An 18,658-nucleotide genomic window follows, 5' to 3' on the forward strand; every position below is an offset into this window, starting at 1 on the left:
GTGTTTGCGAGAGTCTGAGCTATTGCCATTGTAAATGACAATGCCTTTTATTTATGTGTTGTTTTTTAAAAAGGATAAATAAAAGGTAGTGTTATTTACAATGCCAATAGCTCAAACTCCGAAAAAATGCGCGACCTATTACTACTACCCAAACCCCAAGCTTCTTGGCTGCTTACCTGTCCTCTTCTGTATTGATCCCTAGGATCCCCTTTATCATTATCTTCCTGCAGTTCACTCCTACGTTGGTCTCCCACCCTGCATGTCGCAGTCTAAATGTTCTTTTGTTATAAAAGAAATTTGGGAGGTGTTGGGGGGAAATTTGGCCACCCAAATAGCACCCTTTTTTTTTAAACTTACTGCGTCAAGACAAGGGCCCTCATCATGGAATTGTAAATTAAAAGTTAAAAACAAAATATGCTTGCTATTTAATGATACATACCGGCATATGCGTGACAACGCATATACAGATATGTAATTGCAATAAAGCAGGTTTTTTTTTTTTTGTTACATTGCAATAACAGAAAATGAGAATCATGTGTTTTAAAGTATTGGCAAAGCTAAAATGTTGGGTAATGCCACTGGAAGGTGAGGCCTGTTGAATTTGCCAATTCCTGTTATCTTTAGTTTTTTTTAATTATTTTTCGTATTATATGCCTTCTCTGACATCCAAAAACTCTATAACAGTCACATCTGTTGTGAATAGCAATTGTTTCTGCAAAAACCATAGGCTGCTAGGATTAACTGATAGTATATGTTATTTGCCAAAGGAATTAGGCCTAATATTATCACTGTGAACACACTAACAAAGTTAACAGGCCTGACCTGTTAATAGTATATATCCATGTATGTTTTGCAATAGACACATATGTGGGATATTCCTGTTTCAGGGGACAGGGCCTGCCGGTACCAGAATGGATAAAGGTACCTCGAAATTGACTGGTCTATTTCAGATTAAGGATACTAGTGGCAAACTGTGAACTTTCCTTAGGGCGAGACATTTGCAGTGCCCTGACTTGATCCATTCTAGTTTCATGTTCTGAAACCTCCACAGGATGGTGAGAAAGACAGACAGAATTCAAATGCATCCTTGATCAACAAAGTTGGTCACAGATGTAGGGAAGAACTAGCAAACTTTAATTTACATGAAGTGTGAATGCTCCCATGTCCTTATTTGCCATCCCTGCTGACTATATTGACTTATCTGACTGGCAGACATCTATATAATACTATGGGGACATTTCAGTTGCGTAGGTTTGGTAGACTTGTGGCGACCAAGAATGAATCCAGATTCATAGACCTGGTGTGTCTTCTTGATAAATGGAGTATAGTGATGCAGTGGAAAGCGTAGACAGCCCTGTTAGTTATGGCCACCAGAAATGATAACATGGACCGGAGGGTCCTTTACTGAATGGGAAACCATTCTTTTAGTGTTGCAGGCTAGGATGAGATGCCCATGGAAAAGGGATATATCTTGCAAATACTGTGCACATTGTCTGCACATCGAGGTAATGTCAACCCCCCACACTGTCATGGGTGACTCGGGAGGATACGTCAATTTATACTGACTTCATGGAGTAGTGGTAAGGGTAGGATGACCCAAAGGCAGGGTTGGGAGGCCTGATTGGCCATAGATGTTATTACAATGAATGACAATGGGAATGTGATCTACCGTTGTGGCTAGAAGTAGAAACATGCTTTTGGATGCTGAAATGTACGCAAGGTGGACAGGTTATGGTTTTCTGTTCATTATTAAAAGTTAACAGCTCACACTAATTATCACATGTTAAATATACAAAACTGAGTCCATCTCTTGAATCCTGAATATCTATACTGCGCTATGCTTTGACGTGGGAAACTGAATAAAGAGCTATTAAAAAAAATCAAGATAGAGAGAGTTAGATCATTAAATGGGAATCTGTAAGTGATAGGCGGCTTGGAAAAGAAAAAGTTAATTACCTTTGCTAACACTCTTTCTAGTAAATGATCTATCTAACTGCAGAATCCTCACCATGTGAATTTCCCCATGAGCCATCCTGGGTCTGAAAGATTTTCATAGCATCTCCCTCGCATTTCGTTTTCACAGGATGAGTAAGGAGTATATGTTTTAAAGTAGAGAGCGCACAAATTATGTGTACAGGAATCACCATGAATATAATCTTTCCTTAGTTAGTTATTCTGGCTATATGTCCGTCTTAACTGGCTGTAAACTAGATTCCATATCGCTAAGAAACTTGGAAATAAGAGAAAAAAGATGCCTGACCAAGAGTCAATAAGTGCATTTTTTGAGAAGATATATTTATTCGATACTTCAGAAGTCCATGTACCCACTTTACAACTATCAAGCAGAAGGAGCCCATCTCTGAAAGCCAATGATTGTGCTGTAGTTCTGGTAAAACGATAATGATGTTTGAGAAGAGGAAGAACTATTGTTGTAGGCATTCAATATGGCTGAGATACTAACCTGGAAATAGTTGATTTTGCCTTTTTCACTGCCCAGTATAAGACTACTATGAGTAAAGAAAAGCTATCATTTTCAGAACAGCGGATGTCCTTTGCCAGTAAAACTCAAAATCCTGGGAAACATTGAAACTGTAAAAAGATATCTCAGTTGCATAATCATATGGTAGTGGTTAGAAAAATAACAAAAATTGCATTTTTCTGGTTAAAAAGAATTCCACCACACTTCGTGGAAAATTTGGAACGTGGCGTTGTGTGGCTCCGTGTCAGTTCCGTCTTACCCTATATGAGACATCGGGCCAGTATATCTGGACAACCTCCGTACTGATGTCAATTTCTTTCTGATCCCTGTCTGCACCTTCAGAGCCTGAGAAATCTGAATATACCAGTGTTCAGATCTCCACATTATTACCTTGTTAGTCTAGAGAAGAAATGTGAATTTCCACACAACGGGGAGGAGGGTGGGTCGGTAAGGAATCTGCAGTTAGGTATACTATCCATCAGAAAATGCATTAACAAAGGTAAGGAACTATTCCTTTTGATGGATACTTCTTACATTAGATTCCTCACATTATAAATAGATACCAAAGCAATACTCCACCAGGTGGTGAGTCTGGGGAAAGGCTTGAACCAGGAAATTTTGCAAGACAGACCAGACAAAATGCCCCTCATGTCAGACCTGGCTATCCAGGCAGTGTTGCCCCATGAAGGTATGGACTGATACCGACATAAAAGCCTGGCAAATGTACCCCTAAGGGTGATAGTGCTGCGCTATATAAATGCTGTTTGTTTGATTGACTGAAAGTGAAAATCTATTTTGTGAGGCTTTGCACATACAATGTCTGCAGATTGAGGGGAGCTGGTACAATATTCAACAAGGAACCAGATTGTGTTGTCTATACAAATGTGAACTAGAGACTACTGAACATATATTAAACTGGTGGATTTTCACTGTAAATATATACAGTAATCTTAGAAAAATTGTGAAAAAGAAGGCAGTAATGTTCCCGACTCTGCCCATTGTAAAGAATCTGGGATTTTGCAAACTCTACCAGACCCTTTAGGTTAAGCATGATTAAGCGTTTATTCACCATATCATTACCTTTGTTGTTGTGACATTTTGACCCATAGCTGATACAAAGATGAAGAGTATAGGTATAATTCACCATACATTTCTTTCCTAACTAATGATAATCTTTATTTAAAGATATGATTAATGTTTCTTTGTAACTTTTTGAATATGATATTAGCTGAATGTACATGTTTTTTTCGTTTTTTTCTTTTTTTTCTTTTTTTAAAATTGTTTTTATTAATTCAACAATAGAGTGGCATTACATCACATAGCATAAATCAGGAAATTTCTTAACACAATGAAATCACATAATATATTTACGGCAGATTAGATTAACTGTGTGCAGGTCTTATCATCCCTCCAGGTACCCTTCCTGTAACCCTCAACTAATTCTTCACCCCTCTTCTTCCTCTTCGTCTGAACCCTCCCCCTCAGACTCCGGTAGTGGGTCACAAATGTCTCCACGAAAGTGGTTCCACATTGCCCAAACTTGATTCCACTTCCGTGGGCAGCCTCTGGTTTCGTATACTGTTCGTTCAGTGACCATCGTTAAGTCCATGTTTCTACACCATGTCGCCAAAGTCGGAGCCTCCACTGTCCCCCATCTCTGAGCAATATCACGCTTAGCGATTAGCAATCCCAACGTAACCCAAATTTGCATGTAACGTGAGAGGTCGTTAGGCTCCCACACATTCAGCAGACACCTCCTCGGGTCAGGTAAGAGTGATACTTCCGTTGTTTGTGACATGGTGCGCATCACCTGTCGCCAATAGGCTGCCAAAACCGGACAATCCCAGATAGTGTGTAAAAAGGTTCCATCCTCCCCGCACCCCCTGAGGCAGAATGGGTGTGTTGCTCTTTGCAGTTTATGTAAGGTGGCTCTCGTGTATTATATGCGGTGGAGTACCTTTAGTTGCACCAGCCTGAGCCTACTAGATATTCCCACCTCTTTGGTCAATTTTCCCACTTCTGTCGCCCATTTGGTTCTAAGTGTGGCAGTGGGGTCTGGTAAGTTATTCAGTAATTTCCGGTATGTGAATGAGGTGGCCCTTTCCTCCGGGAACTCTGTGAGTAGCCGTTCTTCCACCGGGGAGGCCTCTGCTAATTCTGTCTCTGGCTGTATCACTGTTAGCAAGGCATGTCGTATTTGTAAGTATCTAAATTTTTCATTCGCGCCTAGTTGATACTGTTGTTGTAATTGCTCAAAGGGTATCACCGTTCTCCTATCCCACAGGTCTCCCACCGTGGATATGCCGATATCATCCCAGTGCGTGAATCCTTTACTACGTCGTAAGTGACCTAATTTCTTAGTGTCCCAGAGTGGTTACCACCCCTCTCCAGCCCAATTTAGCTTGTGCTGCGTGCCAGATCTGAGCTGTGTGTTTAGTAGGGCCCGCCAACCTCGAGATCGAACCTTTGTTGTATAGTACTTCTAACATATTATGTGTACCCAGTTGTTCCCTGTCTGCCCTATACGCTGGGTCATTCTGGGGTATGAGGATCCAGTGATTTATTATTTTAAGTTGCGCCGCCCAATAGTCCAATCGGAGGTCTGGTAGTGCGATTCCCCCATCGTACCAGCTTTTATGGAGTTTCACTTGAGCTATACGAGCTGGTCGGTTTCCCCATAGAAGGAGTGTCACTTGTGCTGCCCCTGTCGAAAGTAACGGGGCGGGACTATATCTGGCGTGTTCTCCAGGGTGTAAAGGAATCTAGGGAGTGCTTTCATCTTGTACAACGCCGCTCTCCCGAGCAGTGTAAGGGGCAGCGATGCCCAATGCGCAACGTCTCGTTTCAGCCTCTCTAATGGCGGTGCCAGGTTTTTAGCAAAAAATTCAGCGTGGGTTCTAGTGATGTGTATTCCTAAATATTTAAAGGAGTCTTCCGCTATCAACAATGGGCAATCCGCAGGGAGCGTCGGAGGAGGCCCCTTCAGGATGAAAATGACTGATTTAGTCCAGTTAATCGTGTATCCCGAGAGTCTCCCATGTGAATTACAAATATTAAGAAGTTCCGGAATGCCGCTGTCCGGGTCTTTGAGATACACCAACATGTCGTCGGCGTAGAGCGACAGTCGGTCCTCCCATCCTTCCTTCCAGACAATGCTCCTAAGTAGCGGGGTTGATCTAATCAGCATTGCCAGTGGTTCCAGCACTATTGCAAAAAGGAGCAGGGACAAGGGGCAACCCTGCCTTGTGCCACGTGCTAGCGGCATTTCTTCTGATAAATGGCAATTAGCAGTTACTCGGGCCACAGGCATGGTGTACAGGAGTCGCACCCTTGCACAAAATTTAGGGTCAAAACCCACCCGCTTTAGTACTCCAAATAAATATTTCCATTCAACCATATCGAATGCCATTCTCGCATCCAATGATAGTATCGCCGTCGGGTCTGTAAGCAGTGGGACCCTTGCTAGCGCCCCCTGCACTTGTCGTAAGTTGCGCGCTGTGTTCCTGTGAGGCATAAAACCTGACTGGTCTGGGTGGGTTAAGTGTGGTAGATGGACCATCAATCTGGTCGCCAATAACTTCGCCAATATCTTTACCTCAGCATTTAACAAAGATATCGGGCGGTATGACGCACACTCTGTCGGTGGTTTCCCGGGTTTTGGGATCGCCACTATTCTTGCGAGACGTTGGTCCTGCGGAAGCTCGGCTGCCTCCACACTTTCCACGTACATTTCTAGCAAGGGTGGGCCCAGCGTATCCGACATTTGCTTGAACCACTCTATGGGTATCCCATTGGGTCCCAGTGCCTTCCCTGACTTCACTGCCGTAATCGCTGCGTATTGCTCCTCATGAGTTAGTTCCCTTTCTAGTTCCAATGCCATCTCCGGTGTCAGAGTTGGCATCTCTATTTGTTCTAGGGAGCTCTGTATCTCCTCCTCTGTCAGTACTGTAGTTGGAGTGTAAACCTCCCATAAGTGTTCGGCTTATATGCGCACTATGTCTTCCTGGTGTGAGTTTAGAGACCCCTCCTGCGATCTTAATTGACTTATGCCCTTCGTGCCCTCTCCCGTCTTGTCCAGCCACGCCAGCATTTTACCTGCCTTGTCCCCTATGTCATAAATCTTATGTTTAGTTAGTGTGATGTTGGTCCTGGTCTGTTGTTCGAGATAGTCTTTGTATTGTCGTTGGCAGAGTTGTAAGGTATGTGCTGCGTCCTGAGATCGGTGGAGTGTGTGAGCTTTATTTGCCTCTGCAAGGGCCAGTTCTTGGTCCGTCAGTTCCTTCCGCCGTAGCCGCTTATATCCAGTAATGGATGCAATGGCCTGTCCCCTAAGGACCGTTTTGTACGCTTCCCATAATATTACTGCAGAATCTACCGAAGCCGTGTTTTCCTCGAAATAGTGTTTTGTTACTGCACGGAGTTCTTTCTTAATGTCTGGAACCTTAAGGTATCCCGGATAGATGGGATAAAGTCGCCGTCTCTTTTTTCCCGGACATGCGAGTGTCAACACTATCGGGGAGTGGTCTGAAATGCCTCTCGGTTTTATGTCCACGTCCACGACAGTCTGGAGGCTGGCGCCCAATGTCAAAAAATAGTCTATCCGGGAGAGACTATTGTGTACCGCTGAGTGATATGTGTATTGACGAGTATTAGGGTGGGTGTGTCGCCATATATCTATAAGACCCGTTGCTTCTATGAATCCCTGGAACCGCGTGGGCCTGGGCGTTTACTGTCGTGTGGGGTATCTGTCCAATGCTGCCTCGATTGTAGTGTTAAAATCGCCACCTATGATTAGGTCCCCTTCAGGGAGCGCGAGCAGGAAGTCGCCTAGCGCTGGTAGGGCCACCGAATGGAGTGCTGGCTGTATGTATACCAACACTATATTTAGGAGTCTGCCCTCCCACTGGCCCTGTACTGCAGCGAATCGCCCTTGATCGTCTGTCTTAGTCTGCAAGACCATAAAGTGTGACGTCTTCCTGATTAGGATACCTGTTCCCCTGGACCCTGAAGAAAATTCGGAGTGTGCAATCATCTTGTATCCCCGACTATCTAACACCCTACATGTTGTTCCGGTGAGATGCGTTTCCCGAAGGAGCGCCAGCATCGGGCTATGACGCTTTAGTGCATGTAATACCAATCCCCTCTTTATTTTGTCCCCTAGTCCCCTGACGTTCCAAGATAAAAGTATAAGGTGGGAGATCGATGTGGTCTGTGCCCTACTTCCCGGGTCATCGTGGATTATAGTCGACGCCATCTAAGACCTTTGACTGTAGCGGGTGTCCCAGTCTCCGGGGTGAACAAATGTAAGTGGTTCGAGTCAGTACACTGAACCCATGCCCTTCGCGTGCGTGATAACGCCAACTCTCTGGTGGGTGTCGTGGCTCCAGAGCCAAGGGCCTAACTGTTGAGTGTCGTGCTCCCCCCGATTCCTGCCACTAATCATGATTGACCAAGTGTAGATTGCCTGAGCCAGAAGCCTATCTTGCAATTGCTGTACTACCATTTGGACATTGCCACCTAGCATTACTAACCATTAACAAAAACTAACAACTGTTCCCCCCCTTCCCCTCCCCACTCTCCCTGCCTCCCTGCTTAGCGGACTTTCAACTACCCGCCACCCCAACTCAGCAGAGTGCTTCTTCCCTCCCTACAACATAGTACTTGCGTGTCCGGGGTAGGAGGTCCAGTGTAGGCCTCAGCCCTCCGTAACCTCTGGGGCCCAGCTCCGCCCGTCATCTCGGCCGGTCCAGCCTCAAATGTGATGCAAGTCATTTGTCTCTGCTGATCAGTCCACCGACAGAATATTCAGTGGCAATTTCCGCGTCCTTCCCCCTATTCTTTCTCTTGGCTCAGTGGCTGCTCCGAGTCTGAGTGTTGTGTTTTTGGCGGTTCCGGGTCGTCCTCGTCCTCCTCTCGACGTTGTCGATGTCTACTCCCACGATTCTGGTGCCCCACTGTTCGCCATCCGTCAATCCAGTCCTGGGCTGCTTCCGGCGTCTCGAAGAACCACGTCTGTCCATCTGCAACCATTCGAAGCTTCGCAAGAAAGATCATAGAGTACGGCAGCTCTCGGGCTCTTAGTAGTTTCTTCACCTCCTGGAAGCTCCGTCTACGTCTAGATACTGCTGCAGTGTAGTCCGGGAAAAAGGTCACTGTAGAGTTGCGTACACGTATGGGCGGAGCAACTCTTGCCGCCTGGAGAATGGCATCTCTGTCTCTAAAATTAAACAGCCTCGCGAGCACCGGTCTCGGGGGGGCTCCTATTTTCTAGCCTACCGCCTGGTACCCGGTGTGCTTGCTCTACGGAGAAGAAGTTTGAGAGGCCCTTGGGTGGGAGCCTTGTTTTTACCAATTCCTCTACGTAGAGATCCATTGCTTGCTTACCTTCTGTCTCTGCCAACTATTCGAACGTTGTTCCGTCTCGCCCTTCCTTCCTGATCATCAAGTTTTTCTGTTAACAGTTTGTTCTCTTTTTGGAGGAGGGAGACAGCTGGTTATAACTCCGATGTGTCCGTTACCAACGACTTTGTCACAATTTCCACTTCCTTCACCCTGTCCGTCATTTTGTGTAAGTCGGCTCTAAGCAACGACACGTCGGTGGATATAGAGCCCACCGTAGTTTGCACGCCGGTTAGTGCCTTCATGATGTCTTCCAGAATAATTTTTTTTCCCCTCCCCTTCCTGGTTTTTCCCTGAGGATGGGCGTCCCTGAGTGTGCTGTTGGGCTTTTCTCAAACGCATATTTGTCCAGTTTTGCTTAGGTGGCATTTGTTTGGGTCCCCTCCATACCATTTTCGCCTCAGTGAGTGGTCGGTTACTTCCCTCTCAGTGCCGTTCCGTTGGTGTGTTATGCAAGTTAGGAGGGCCGTGCTGGGTCTTGCTGTTTCTCCTCTCGCTCGTGCGTATTGACATGGGGTATTGTGCCCCACTCGCCCTCTCCGTCGCCGGCGGGTACTAGCTCGACCTGTCCCTGTCTCTGGCCCCGTCGGACCGCCGCTTCCGGAGTTAGGTTACTGCTCCTGGGTCAGTGCTCCCCACTATGACGTGGATTCCTGCCGCGCAGCCCCAGAGGATGAAGCTTCGGGCAGACCACCACCGCTACCTCAAAAACCGGGTCTTAGACTGCGTTTCTCTGGAGTCTAGCAATGTCTACGATCTGTGTCTGTAAGGCAGAGCAGGGCGGATCAGGGCCGGATCACTGGGTAGACCTGACTCACGGGCTGTCAGTGTGCCGCATTATCTGGTGGTCCCCACGTGCCACTGCCGTATTATCAATTTGCTAGAAAGGGCTTCAGTGGGTTAGGCAGCAGGGGTGGGGGACTGCAGGCACATCCGGACCAGCGTCTCTTTCACCACTCACTTTATTATCTGGGCCCGTACACTCTGCTGCTGCCTTGCTTTCTAAGTTCAAGGGCTCGCTGTATCTTCTCGGGAGCCCTGGGGTCGCCCGTTAGGGACAAGTCCTTACCTCCCTCTGCCTTGCGATCCTCCAATTCCGGCAGCCGCTACCCGCCGTCACTGCACTCCACCCTAGTCAAGCAGCGCCGCCACCGATATTATGGGCATGGGTGGGGGCGTCGCCACCGGGCACTCTCCGAATGCCGTTGTTGATACTGCCGTATGTGCCACTTTCTCCACTCACTGCACTGTCTAGGCCCATATATTTCGCTGTTGCCGTGTTTTGTTAGGTCACGGGCCCGCTTTACCCTCTGGGGAGCTCTGGGGTCACTCGTTAGGGTGTTGGGGACGAGTCTTCACCGCCCTCTGCCTTGCAATCCGCCGATTGCGTCAGCCGCTGCCCGTCGCTACCGCGCCCGTATCTCCAGTCGGGCTGCTGTGTTGTATTTGCCCTAAGCAAGCCGCGCTGCCTTCGATGTTGCGGGCATGGGTGGGGGCATCGCCGTCGGGCAGTCTCCGAAGGACGCTTTTGTCACTGCCGTATGTGCCCCTGCTTACCGGCACTCCTCTGCTCCGGTTCCCGCTCGCCTTAGATCTGCCGGGTCTCCCGTTCAACTTTAGTCCCCGGCTTCCGTCACTGGTATAGGCCGCATCTGCGCACTCGATCGATTCTTCTCCGTCCGTCTACTGATCAGCACCCGAGTTTCGTCCAGCTCTTGCCGCCGGACTTCAGTCCCAGCCCCAGGAGTGTTAAATAGTGTCGGATGGATATGCGGATTGCTTGGAGGGCCGAGGTTTCACTGGAGCTCCTCAACTAGGCAGCCATTGCACTCGGCTGCTGGGTACATGTTTTAATCAGTTCTTTTGCACTGTATATCACTGTAAGTAATCCAAAAAATAAGCATACTAATAATAAAGGTCATCTGGTGGACCAAAACTGCTTATCGATTTCAGGAACTCCTAAATCCGCTTTCACGTCATTCCTGCTAGAGATCAAGAGTAAACACTTCAACTTGTGAACTACTGGCAGCAAATGAGGAGGTGGGTATAGGCATCATCTAATTTAATAGCAGATGCATACAAAGGTTTTTGTTTTGCATGACAACATACTAATACTGCTAATAACACATTTCAATACCTTAAAGAACACCACAATACTCTAATTTGACTACCATGTCTAGAATAGTCATACAACAAAATGTCTTTGTAACTTCTGTTCATGACATCAGACAAAACATTCATTTTTGCTAATGGTATCGGATAAGACATTAATTATATTTGTATGATGTCACAACCAACACACCAGATTTGATATTAGCCACAAAGCAGCATTCATGGGCAATTATTTCATAGATGGTCATTAGAAACACAAAGATTTAATGGACAAATATTTTCAACCAAACATACTCTTGACATTACATCTAAAAATTATTAATGGATACTTACATCAATATTTACAGGCTCAATAGTGTTTATATGTACATTAGGTGCTGAAGACGAGCGGTCTCTTTGGCCAAATTGATTCCGATGGTCCTCATCTGCTGGTCGAAAAGGTTGCGGAATTGGAATGGATTTGGATGGGGAAATGCTAGAAAGAGTAGGATGTCTGAAAAAAACAACATAAAACGATCACATTTCACAAAGGTTCACACTTTAATGGACTATTATACCACTGGAGTATATTTTAAGACTTGAATGTCAAGAACACGTATTGAAAATCATGTTAACTAATTCACAGTGAAGCCAAAATAAAAGTGCGAAAGTATAAACGGCCACTGGCTCTTAACTTCAGTGTACAGGTCCGAATCTAAATTTTCAACATGCACTTTTAACTTTGAAGACTTTTACAATGAACGAAAAAAGAAAAAGTACTGTCAGTGTTTCTTGTACTCTTAGGGGCACTTTCATCAAGCTATTTACTGGGCGCAAACAGGGCGATTCGCAAAATCGACCCCTTTGTAACTGGTAAATAGCCTTTTGGGATGCATCAACCCCAAAGACATTCGCAAAATAGGTAGTGGCAATTTTTGTGATTACCTATTTTACGAATGCAGTTAGGGAATTGCAGTTTGGAATTCCCTAAATGCAATGCAAGAAGCATTCTCAGAAAGCGACTTTGCATTAATGAATCGCAAATTACCATCTGATGGTAATTTGCAATTCTTTAGAAAAATGCACAAAATTGCATTTTTTTAAGTGCCATGTGGCGCATACACATGGCATTTAGTGTATGCGCCACATGTGCACAAGTACCATTTTTGAGGGTGCATCAGGGTGGCCTTTAGGCCCCCTTGCACCGTTGAATTGCATTCGCAAATTGCGATTCGCTATTAGGGAATCCTTTCCCATTCATTCCTATGGGCCTCTAGACCCATAGGGATGAATCTGAATGTGTGGGAATGGCTATTTTGTTCTTCGAAACCTTCATGCATAAGGAATTGTGATTCCTTAATAGCGATTTCTTAATAATCGCCATTAAGGAATCGCAATTCCTTTGTTTGAAGCATGTGCCCCTTCGTTCTGGCTCGAGTCATAATTGGTCATTTCTGCACAGAAGGCCAATTTGGAAAGAATACTCAAAAAGATTGGTGATCCTGGTTCAATTTGCTAACACAGGTGTCCTTTCTTGCTAGTGAGCCCAACCGCATATGCATATACCTACGCGTAAACCTATGTTTCACTAAAGGTATCACGTTTTCATAGGAGGAGGACTGGGTACATGTTTTAAAGGAGAGAGCGCAAAAACTAGGAGTACTGGAATAAGTATGAATATAATCTTTCCTTAATTTATTATTCTAGCTATATTTCCGTCTTTGCTATGAACTAAATTCCATAGCACTAAGAGACCTGGCAATAGGAGAAAGAAGATGCCAAGCATGATTTTAAATTATATTTTTGGCTGCATTCGCCAGGCGAATACAGTGTTTACACTCTCCGTTCAGGAGTGGAGAATGTTCCTTCTAAACTGTAGGTCCTTTAATAAACACCACACCGAATTGCGCCTATTGATTGAGGAGCTCAATCCCCACGCCCTTTTCCTAACAGAAACATGGCTTCAGGCAGACAACGACCCGGCCATTGTCGGAGCTATTCCACTAGGATTCACTCTTAAAAGATTGGACCGCCAAACTGGGAGAGGCGGTGGACTGGCTATTGTCTATCTGGACAGTTATAAGTGCCGAATCACCCCCATTACCTCATCGACTTGCGAAAGTCTTCAATTTTCGCTAGAACTCTCCCCCACTATCACTTTTTCCGGCATTCTGATCTACCGCCCTCCTGGCGCCCTCAGTGATTTTATTACTAAGATCACTGAGCTGGCTGCCAGTGTCGTTTTATCTTCACCTAATTTTACCTTGTTGGGGGATCTTAACTTGCACCTCGATGATCCTCTTGATACTGCTGCTAACTCGCTTCGTGCTTATCTTCAAGCGTTGGACCTCTATCAAAAGGGATTTCATGTAACGCACAACAGAGGTCATCTTCTCGACACTGTCTTTAGTAATATCAACGACATTACAGTGGAGCCCCCCATCCCCCTACCTTGGACGGATCATTTTGTGATACCTTTCATCTGGCGCACAAACACCCTCCCCTCTGCCCACTGTCTCGCCAAACACCAAGCTAGGAAATGGTCCTCTCTTTCCCTCCCTGCATGGGAAGATGCTTTGGCTAGAGACCCCCCTGGGAAGGTGATGCATGCCAATATAGCAGCCAACAATTTCGACGGCTGGATCACCTCCTCACTTGATATGGTTCTTCCTGTTCAAAACAATAATCTTACAAAAAAAACAAAAGCTGCTCCATGGTATACACCTGCACTTAAGATCATGAAATTAGCCTGTCGTAAGCAGGAGAGAGCTTGGAGACAGGACTATTCCCAAACTAAGAAGGATGAATATAGAGCCAATATTAGGCTCTATAAACAGGAGATAAAACTAGCGCAAACCTCCTTTTACGACAGCAGAATTCAAGCAGCCGCCAATGCCCCTAGGGAAATTTTTAAAATTGTGAAATCCCTCGTCTCCCCTCCGGTCGAATGCCCCGATACTGAGGGTGCTCAAAACCGCTGCAACGATTTGGCTAACTTTTTCTCTCAAAAGATTCTTACAATTTACTCCTCATTTGAGGATGCCAATAATGAGCTGGAACCTTGCATCCCCCCAACCGCCGATGCCTTAGCTTCTTGTAGGCTAGACACAATCCCACTCTTGGATGCTCCGGCACTAGATAAACTGACTGCTAAAGTCATTTCTGGATCTCCCAATGATCCAGCACCCCCACAAACTCTTAAATTGGCTATGGATACGATCCGCCCCATCTTGTTGGATGTCCTTAACACCTCCATCTCCTCCAAATCCGTTCCCCCGCCATGGAAGTGCGCAATGGTAAGAGCGCTGCTGAAAAAGCCCAATCTTGACCAAAGCAACCTTGCAAACTATCGCCCCATTTCCCTGCTCCCCTGGTTGAGCAAACTGCTTGAGAGGCACGTAAATAACACCCTAACGAACTATCTGGAGTCAAACAGTCTCCTGCGTGCCTCTCAGACAGGGTTTCGTCCGCGACATGGGACAGAAACTGCTCTTCTGGCGGTCACGGAAGAAGCAAGAGCTGTGCTGGATCAGGGTGGGAAAGTCGCCATTATCCTATTGGACCTGAGTGCCGCGTTCGACACGGTTAACCATGTCACGTTGTTGCAACGACTGACGGACATGGGCGTGTCGGGCGCGGCCCTGGAATGGCTGACGTCCTTCTTAACCGACCGGTTTTTCCAGGTCTTTGAGGGTGAGGCAGTGTCCCCTAAACATTCTCTCAGGTGTGGGGTTCCTCAGGGCTCCTCCCTGAGCCCCACCCTGTTTAATGTTTACATGGAGCCTCTAGACAGGATAGTCCAACCCTTCGGTGTGCATATTGTCACCTACGCGGACGATACCCAACTGGTGGTCTCTTTAGACCACGCGGAGGGTTCGCCCCACACCTTAGGTCCCTGTCTGGAGGCGGTCGCCAGATGGATGCAATCCTCCTGCTTAAAACTTAATGGGGAGAAAACGGACGTCATTCTGCTGGGGAATTCTTCCCCCTCCGCTTTTGCATCCATCTGGCCACCATGTCTGGGTGAGCCCCCCACTCCCAAGCCCCAGATAAAGAGCCTAGGGATTTGGCTCGACCCAGCCTTGAACTTCTCGGTACAAGCCACTAAGATTGCAGCCACCTGTTTTGGGTTGATGAGGATGCTTCGGAAGGTGCTCCCCCTGCTTCCTTTTCAGGCCAGGAGGATCCTGGTCCAGGCCCTGATATTATCGCGCCTGGACTATGGGAACGCTCTTTTTATGGGAGCCCCTTCCTTTGTCATTCAAAAGCTCCAAGTCACCCAAAACAGTGCGGCCCGCCTTCTTTACAATCTCCCGCGCTGGCAGTCTGCTAGGAATGCCTTAAGAGAACTCCATTGGCTCCCAATTGCAGCGAGAGTACAGTTCAAGGCTATGTGTATTCTACACAAGGCCTTCCATCATACTGGCCCCGCAATTCTGCAGACCCTGGTCACCCCCTATGTTCCTTCGCGTTCCCTTCGCTCTGGCTCCCTCCAGCTGGCCACCTCCGTCAGAATCAAGAAGGCTCGATGGGGCGGCCGCTCTTTTTCACATACCGCGGCCAGGCTCTGGAACGCCCTCCCCTTATCCCTCCGGGAAATCACCAACCACCTTTCCTTCAGGAAAACCCTTAAAACACACTTGTATGCGAAAGTACGCTGATCTGCCCTGAGCCCGTGCTAATAAAGTGTCAGTCATGAGCGCTACGAGGCCTCCGGGTAGATAGCGCTATACAAGTGTAATTTAATAATAATAATAATACTTAAAGGACCCGAAACCAGTATTAGCTGGCTCTCACACCAGATGGCTTGTGTACTTAGTAAAGGGTTTTTATTGTACAAAACATCTGACCCGAATTACTACAAGTGGGTATGATTTAAGGTAGTTAGGGTTATTACCAACATATGGCCTGAAATTTGCAAGATATACGCATTACCTGACCTACACGTATACACTGCATTAGGGGGGAATCCTTTGTCGCCTAATATACTCCGTGATCACGCTGGAAAAGAATGGCTTTGTAAGGGTGTGACACTGTTCAGTAATTTATATGATGGACAGGGGTTTTGATCCTTTCTGCCTCTGAAAGAAGAATTCGGCCTTCTGCAAACTTATTTTTATCAGTATCTGCAAGTTAAGGATTATTTTATTTGGGCTGGGGTCTGTTAGAGCTAATTAGCCCTTCTCAGATTTTGTCTGTATTCTTTGGCACTACTCAGAAACTCATAGCAGCGGCTAGCGTACAGATAGCGGCTAAATTAAGCCGGATTTTTAACTGCAATATAACCAAAGAGGAGATAAATGAATCTCTGGAAACTATAGATTCAGCAGTAACATCAGTCAATTTGAAGCTTCAGCAATATAAAATTATATTCATGCTTTACTACACTCCAGAGCGAATTTATAAATGGGCTACTAATTTAAATATTACTAAATCATACTGCCTGAAATGACAACAATTTGCAGCAGACTGAAGCCATATGTTTCTTACATGTCCAAAGTTGAAAGAATTATGGTCTAGCATAACCCTTGCCCTAGCAATCTGGGTCGGTTGTGACAATCCGGTTACTGAGAAAGAGTTGGTGTTGGGAATATTTTCAGAGTTGGGTTGTCTTACGAAACCCTTTGCTTCTATTATATCGGCTTGTGCTTGTTTATGTATTGCTCGCTCTTGGATCCGAAGTGCGAGTCCAAGTATTAATGAATTTTAGGTCTTATTTAGGGAAATTTACGAAATGGAGATGGCATTAGCTAAAGTCAGATGCCCTCGGTCTTGGCTTAAATTGAAAAGGACATGGTCTTGTCTCCAATGGGATTAAGAATTCAAAGTATCTTCTTTTTTTCTTTCTCTATACAATTGCTTTTTTTTCAAGATGGTGCTTGTATTTGGATATTTACAGAATGTTGTTCTGTTTTCTTTTTTTCCCTTCCTATGCCCCTGTGTGCTCTCCCTACGATTAATGGTATGTCGTTTCTGAACTCTTTTGCCGATTTTATGTATTTTTGTTTGTGGCTCTAAAATTAAAAAATTAAATTTAAAAAAAGGGTTACTGACCCACAAGCACAAGTGGTAACTGATTTGACAAACGGGAACATTACCCTTTATCAATCTTGTCAGAATTCTTGGGTAGGGAAGCAGGCAGTGGCCCAGAGTACCTGTGGCATTGGCCAGAGAGCAGTGCCTGCTTCCACCCCGAACGGCTTCCCAAACAGAAAAAGTTCTTGTTTTTTGGTAAAAGAAGCCTGTATGCCTTTTAAGGGCACAGACTGATTTTTAAAAAACAAATGTTTCCTGTTTCAGAAAGCAAATGCCTCGACAGAGGTCTGCTATCCCTACACTGGCAGCTTTTCTCACAGGGCAACCTCCCTAATTAATATTTATTACAAGGGCTCTTTGTGGCCCTTTAAAACTAAATACGTTCTGGTGTGAACTAGTAGCACACAGGTTGCATCAGAGCTGCATTCTTATTCGCAGAACTTGCATTGCAGGCTCATTGGAAAGGATGTTGACTTCCTGGTGAAGCATGACTGATGTAAATTAAAATATTTAATTGTCGGAGTGCTGACTGAGAAAACAAAACCTCAAAGCATATCCATTTTGCACAATATTCAGCACCTATCTATTGCTGGCTATTTTTTGCCACTCTTGGCGATGGTTTGAGAAGCTTTACTTGGAGAAGGCCTTCTGTTAATGTTTAGGCTGACTCAACTGCCTTAAATGTTAATGCTGGAACTGCTGGGCCTCTGAGTGGTTTCAACACTATGTTGAGGAGGAAGACATTCAAAGGATCAATAATGAGGCTTTCTCTATTATTTTCTCTTTTACAGGCCCACAGTCTTGAACGTTTTCAATTCTGTTTTAATTTGCTTCATTTCGGCAAGTGAACCAAATAAGGAGGTTCGAGAGAAAGAAAGCTTCAAGATCCTTTGCTGGGCCTCTGATTTAAGACTAGTAGATCAAGCCAGTAATTGCACCACACAGCAAGACCATTTCAATAACCATAGGCAATACGATCTGACAAATCAGGAGCAGGACTCATTACATAGTTCAACACCATAATTCCCTCATGTACAAACTCTTGAAAGTCCTCCCTGTCTCCATGTACATATGCTTCAGAGAAGCACTGTAATGATAATGACATTTTGTATTTACCAACCCTACCTACAAGGGCAACAGCTCTAGCATCCTTTGCCTCTGTCGATGAGGTCACACATGTTTTCCCCCCTCACTGAATATATTTTTAGCTTTCTTTCTCCAGAGATACTGTTGCGATAGGATCTGCAGCATGGTGTTTCCTTGTGCATGACAGTCTGGGGAAGTATGACCAGAGAAGGTGGTTTGTACTACGTATACAAACTAGGCTGTGCAGACTTAGTAGAAGCAGGGGTCACAACAAATCCCATCAGTGGTTCCAATAAAACCAAGAACAAAGGTTTCAAGGTACACCAGTGATGTAAAGTTTAAAATATCACAGACGATGAAGGTATAGGTATTTGGAATAGGGTGGCATGGTGAGCAAAAGAACAATGGATTCAACCCAGATCTCTTGACTCGGGTTGAATGTTTAATCAGTGTGTCGTTTGCCTTCTTGCCCTAAGTGCGCCGGGTATGTCAAGACGTTGGTCCCAGGCTCACTGTGACACTGGATTCAAGCTAGCCTGGCTGATAAGGGGTGATGCCCCAAAACTG

At 45.6% G+C, this 18,658-nt stretch overlaps 1 protein-coding gene across 1 annotated transcript in view; it reads right to left on the reverse strand.

Annotated features, from left to right (window-relative positions):
- The window catches only part of BRAF (B-Raf proto-oncogene, serine/threonine kinase), an 805,579-nt gene that overhangs the window by 462,867 nt on the left and 324,054 nt on the right, over positions 1-18,658 (reverse strand). Inside the window, exon 8 of the mRNA XM_078668198.1 lies at positions 11,324-11,483. Within this exon, the coding sequence (XP_078524324.1) occupies positions 11,324-11,483 (160 nt within the window). The remainder of the gene's footprint in view (positions 1-11,323; positions 11,484-18,658) is intronic.

This window comes from Lissotriton helveticus, chromosome 1_1 (genome assembly GCF_964261635.1).
Source record: "Lissotriton helveticus chromosome 1_1, aLisHel1.1, whole genome shotgun sequence".
NCBI lineage: Eukaryota > Metazoa > Chordata > Amphibia > Caudata > Salamandridae > Lissotriton > Lissotriton helveticus.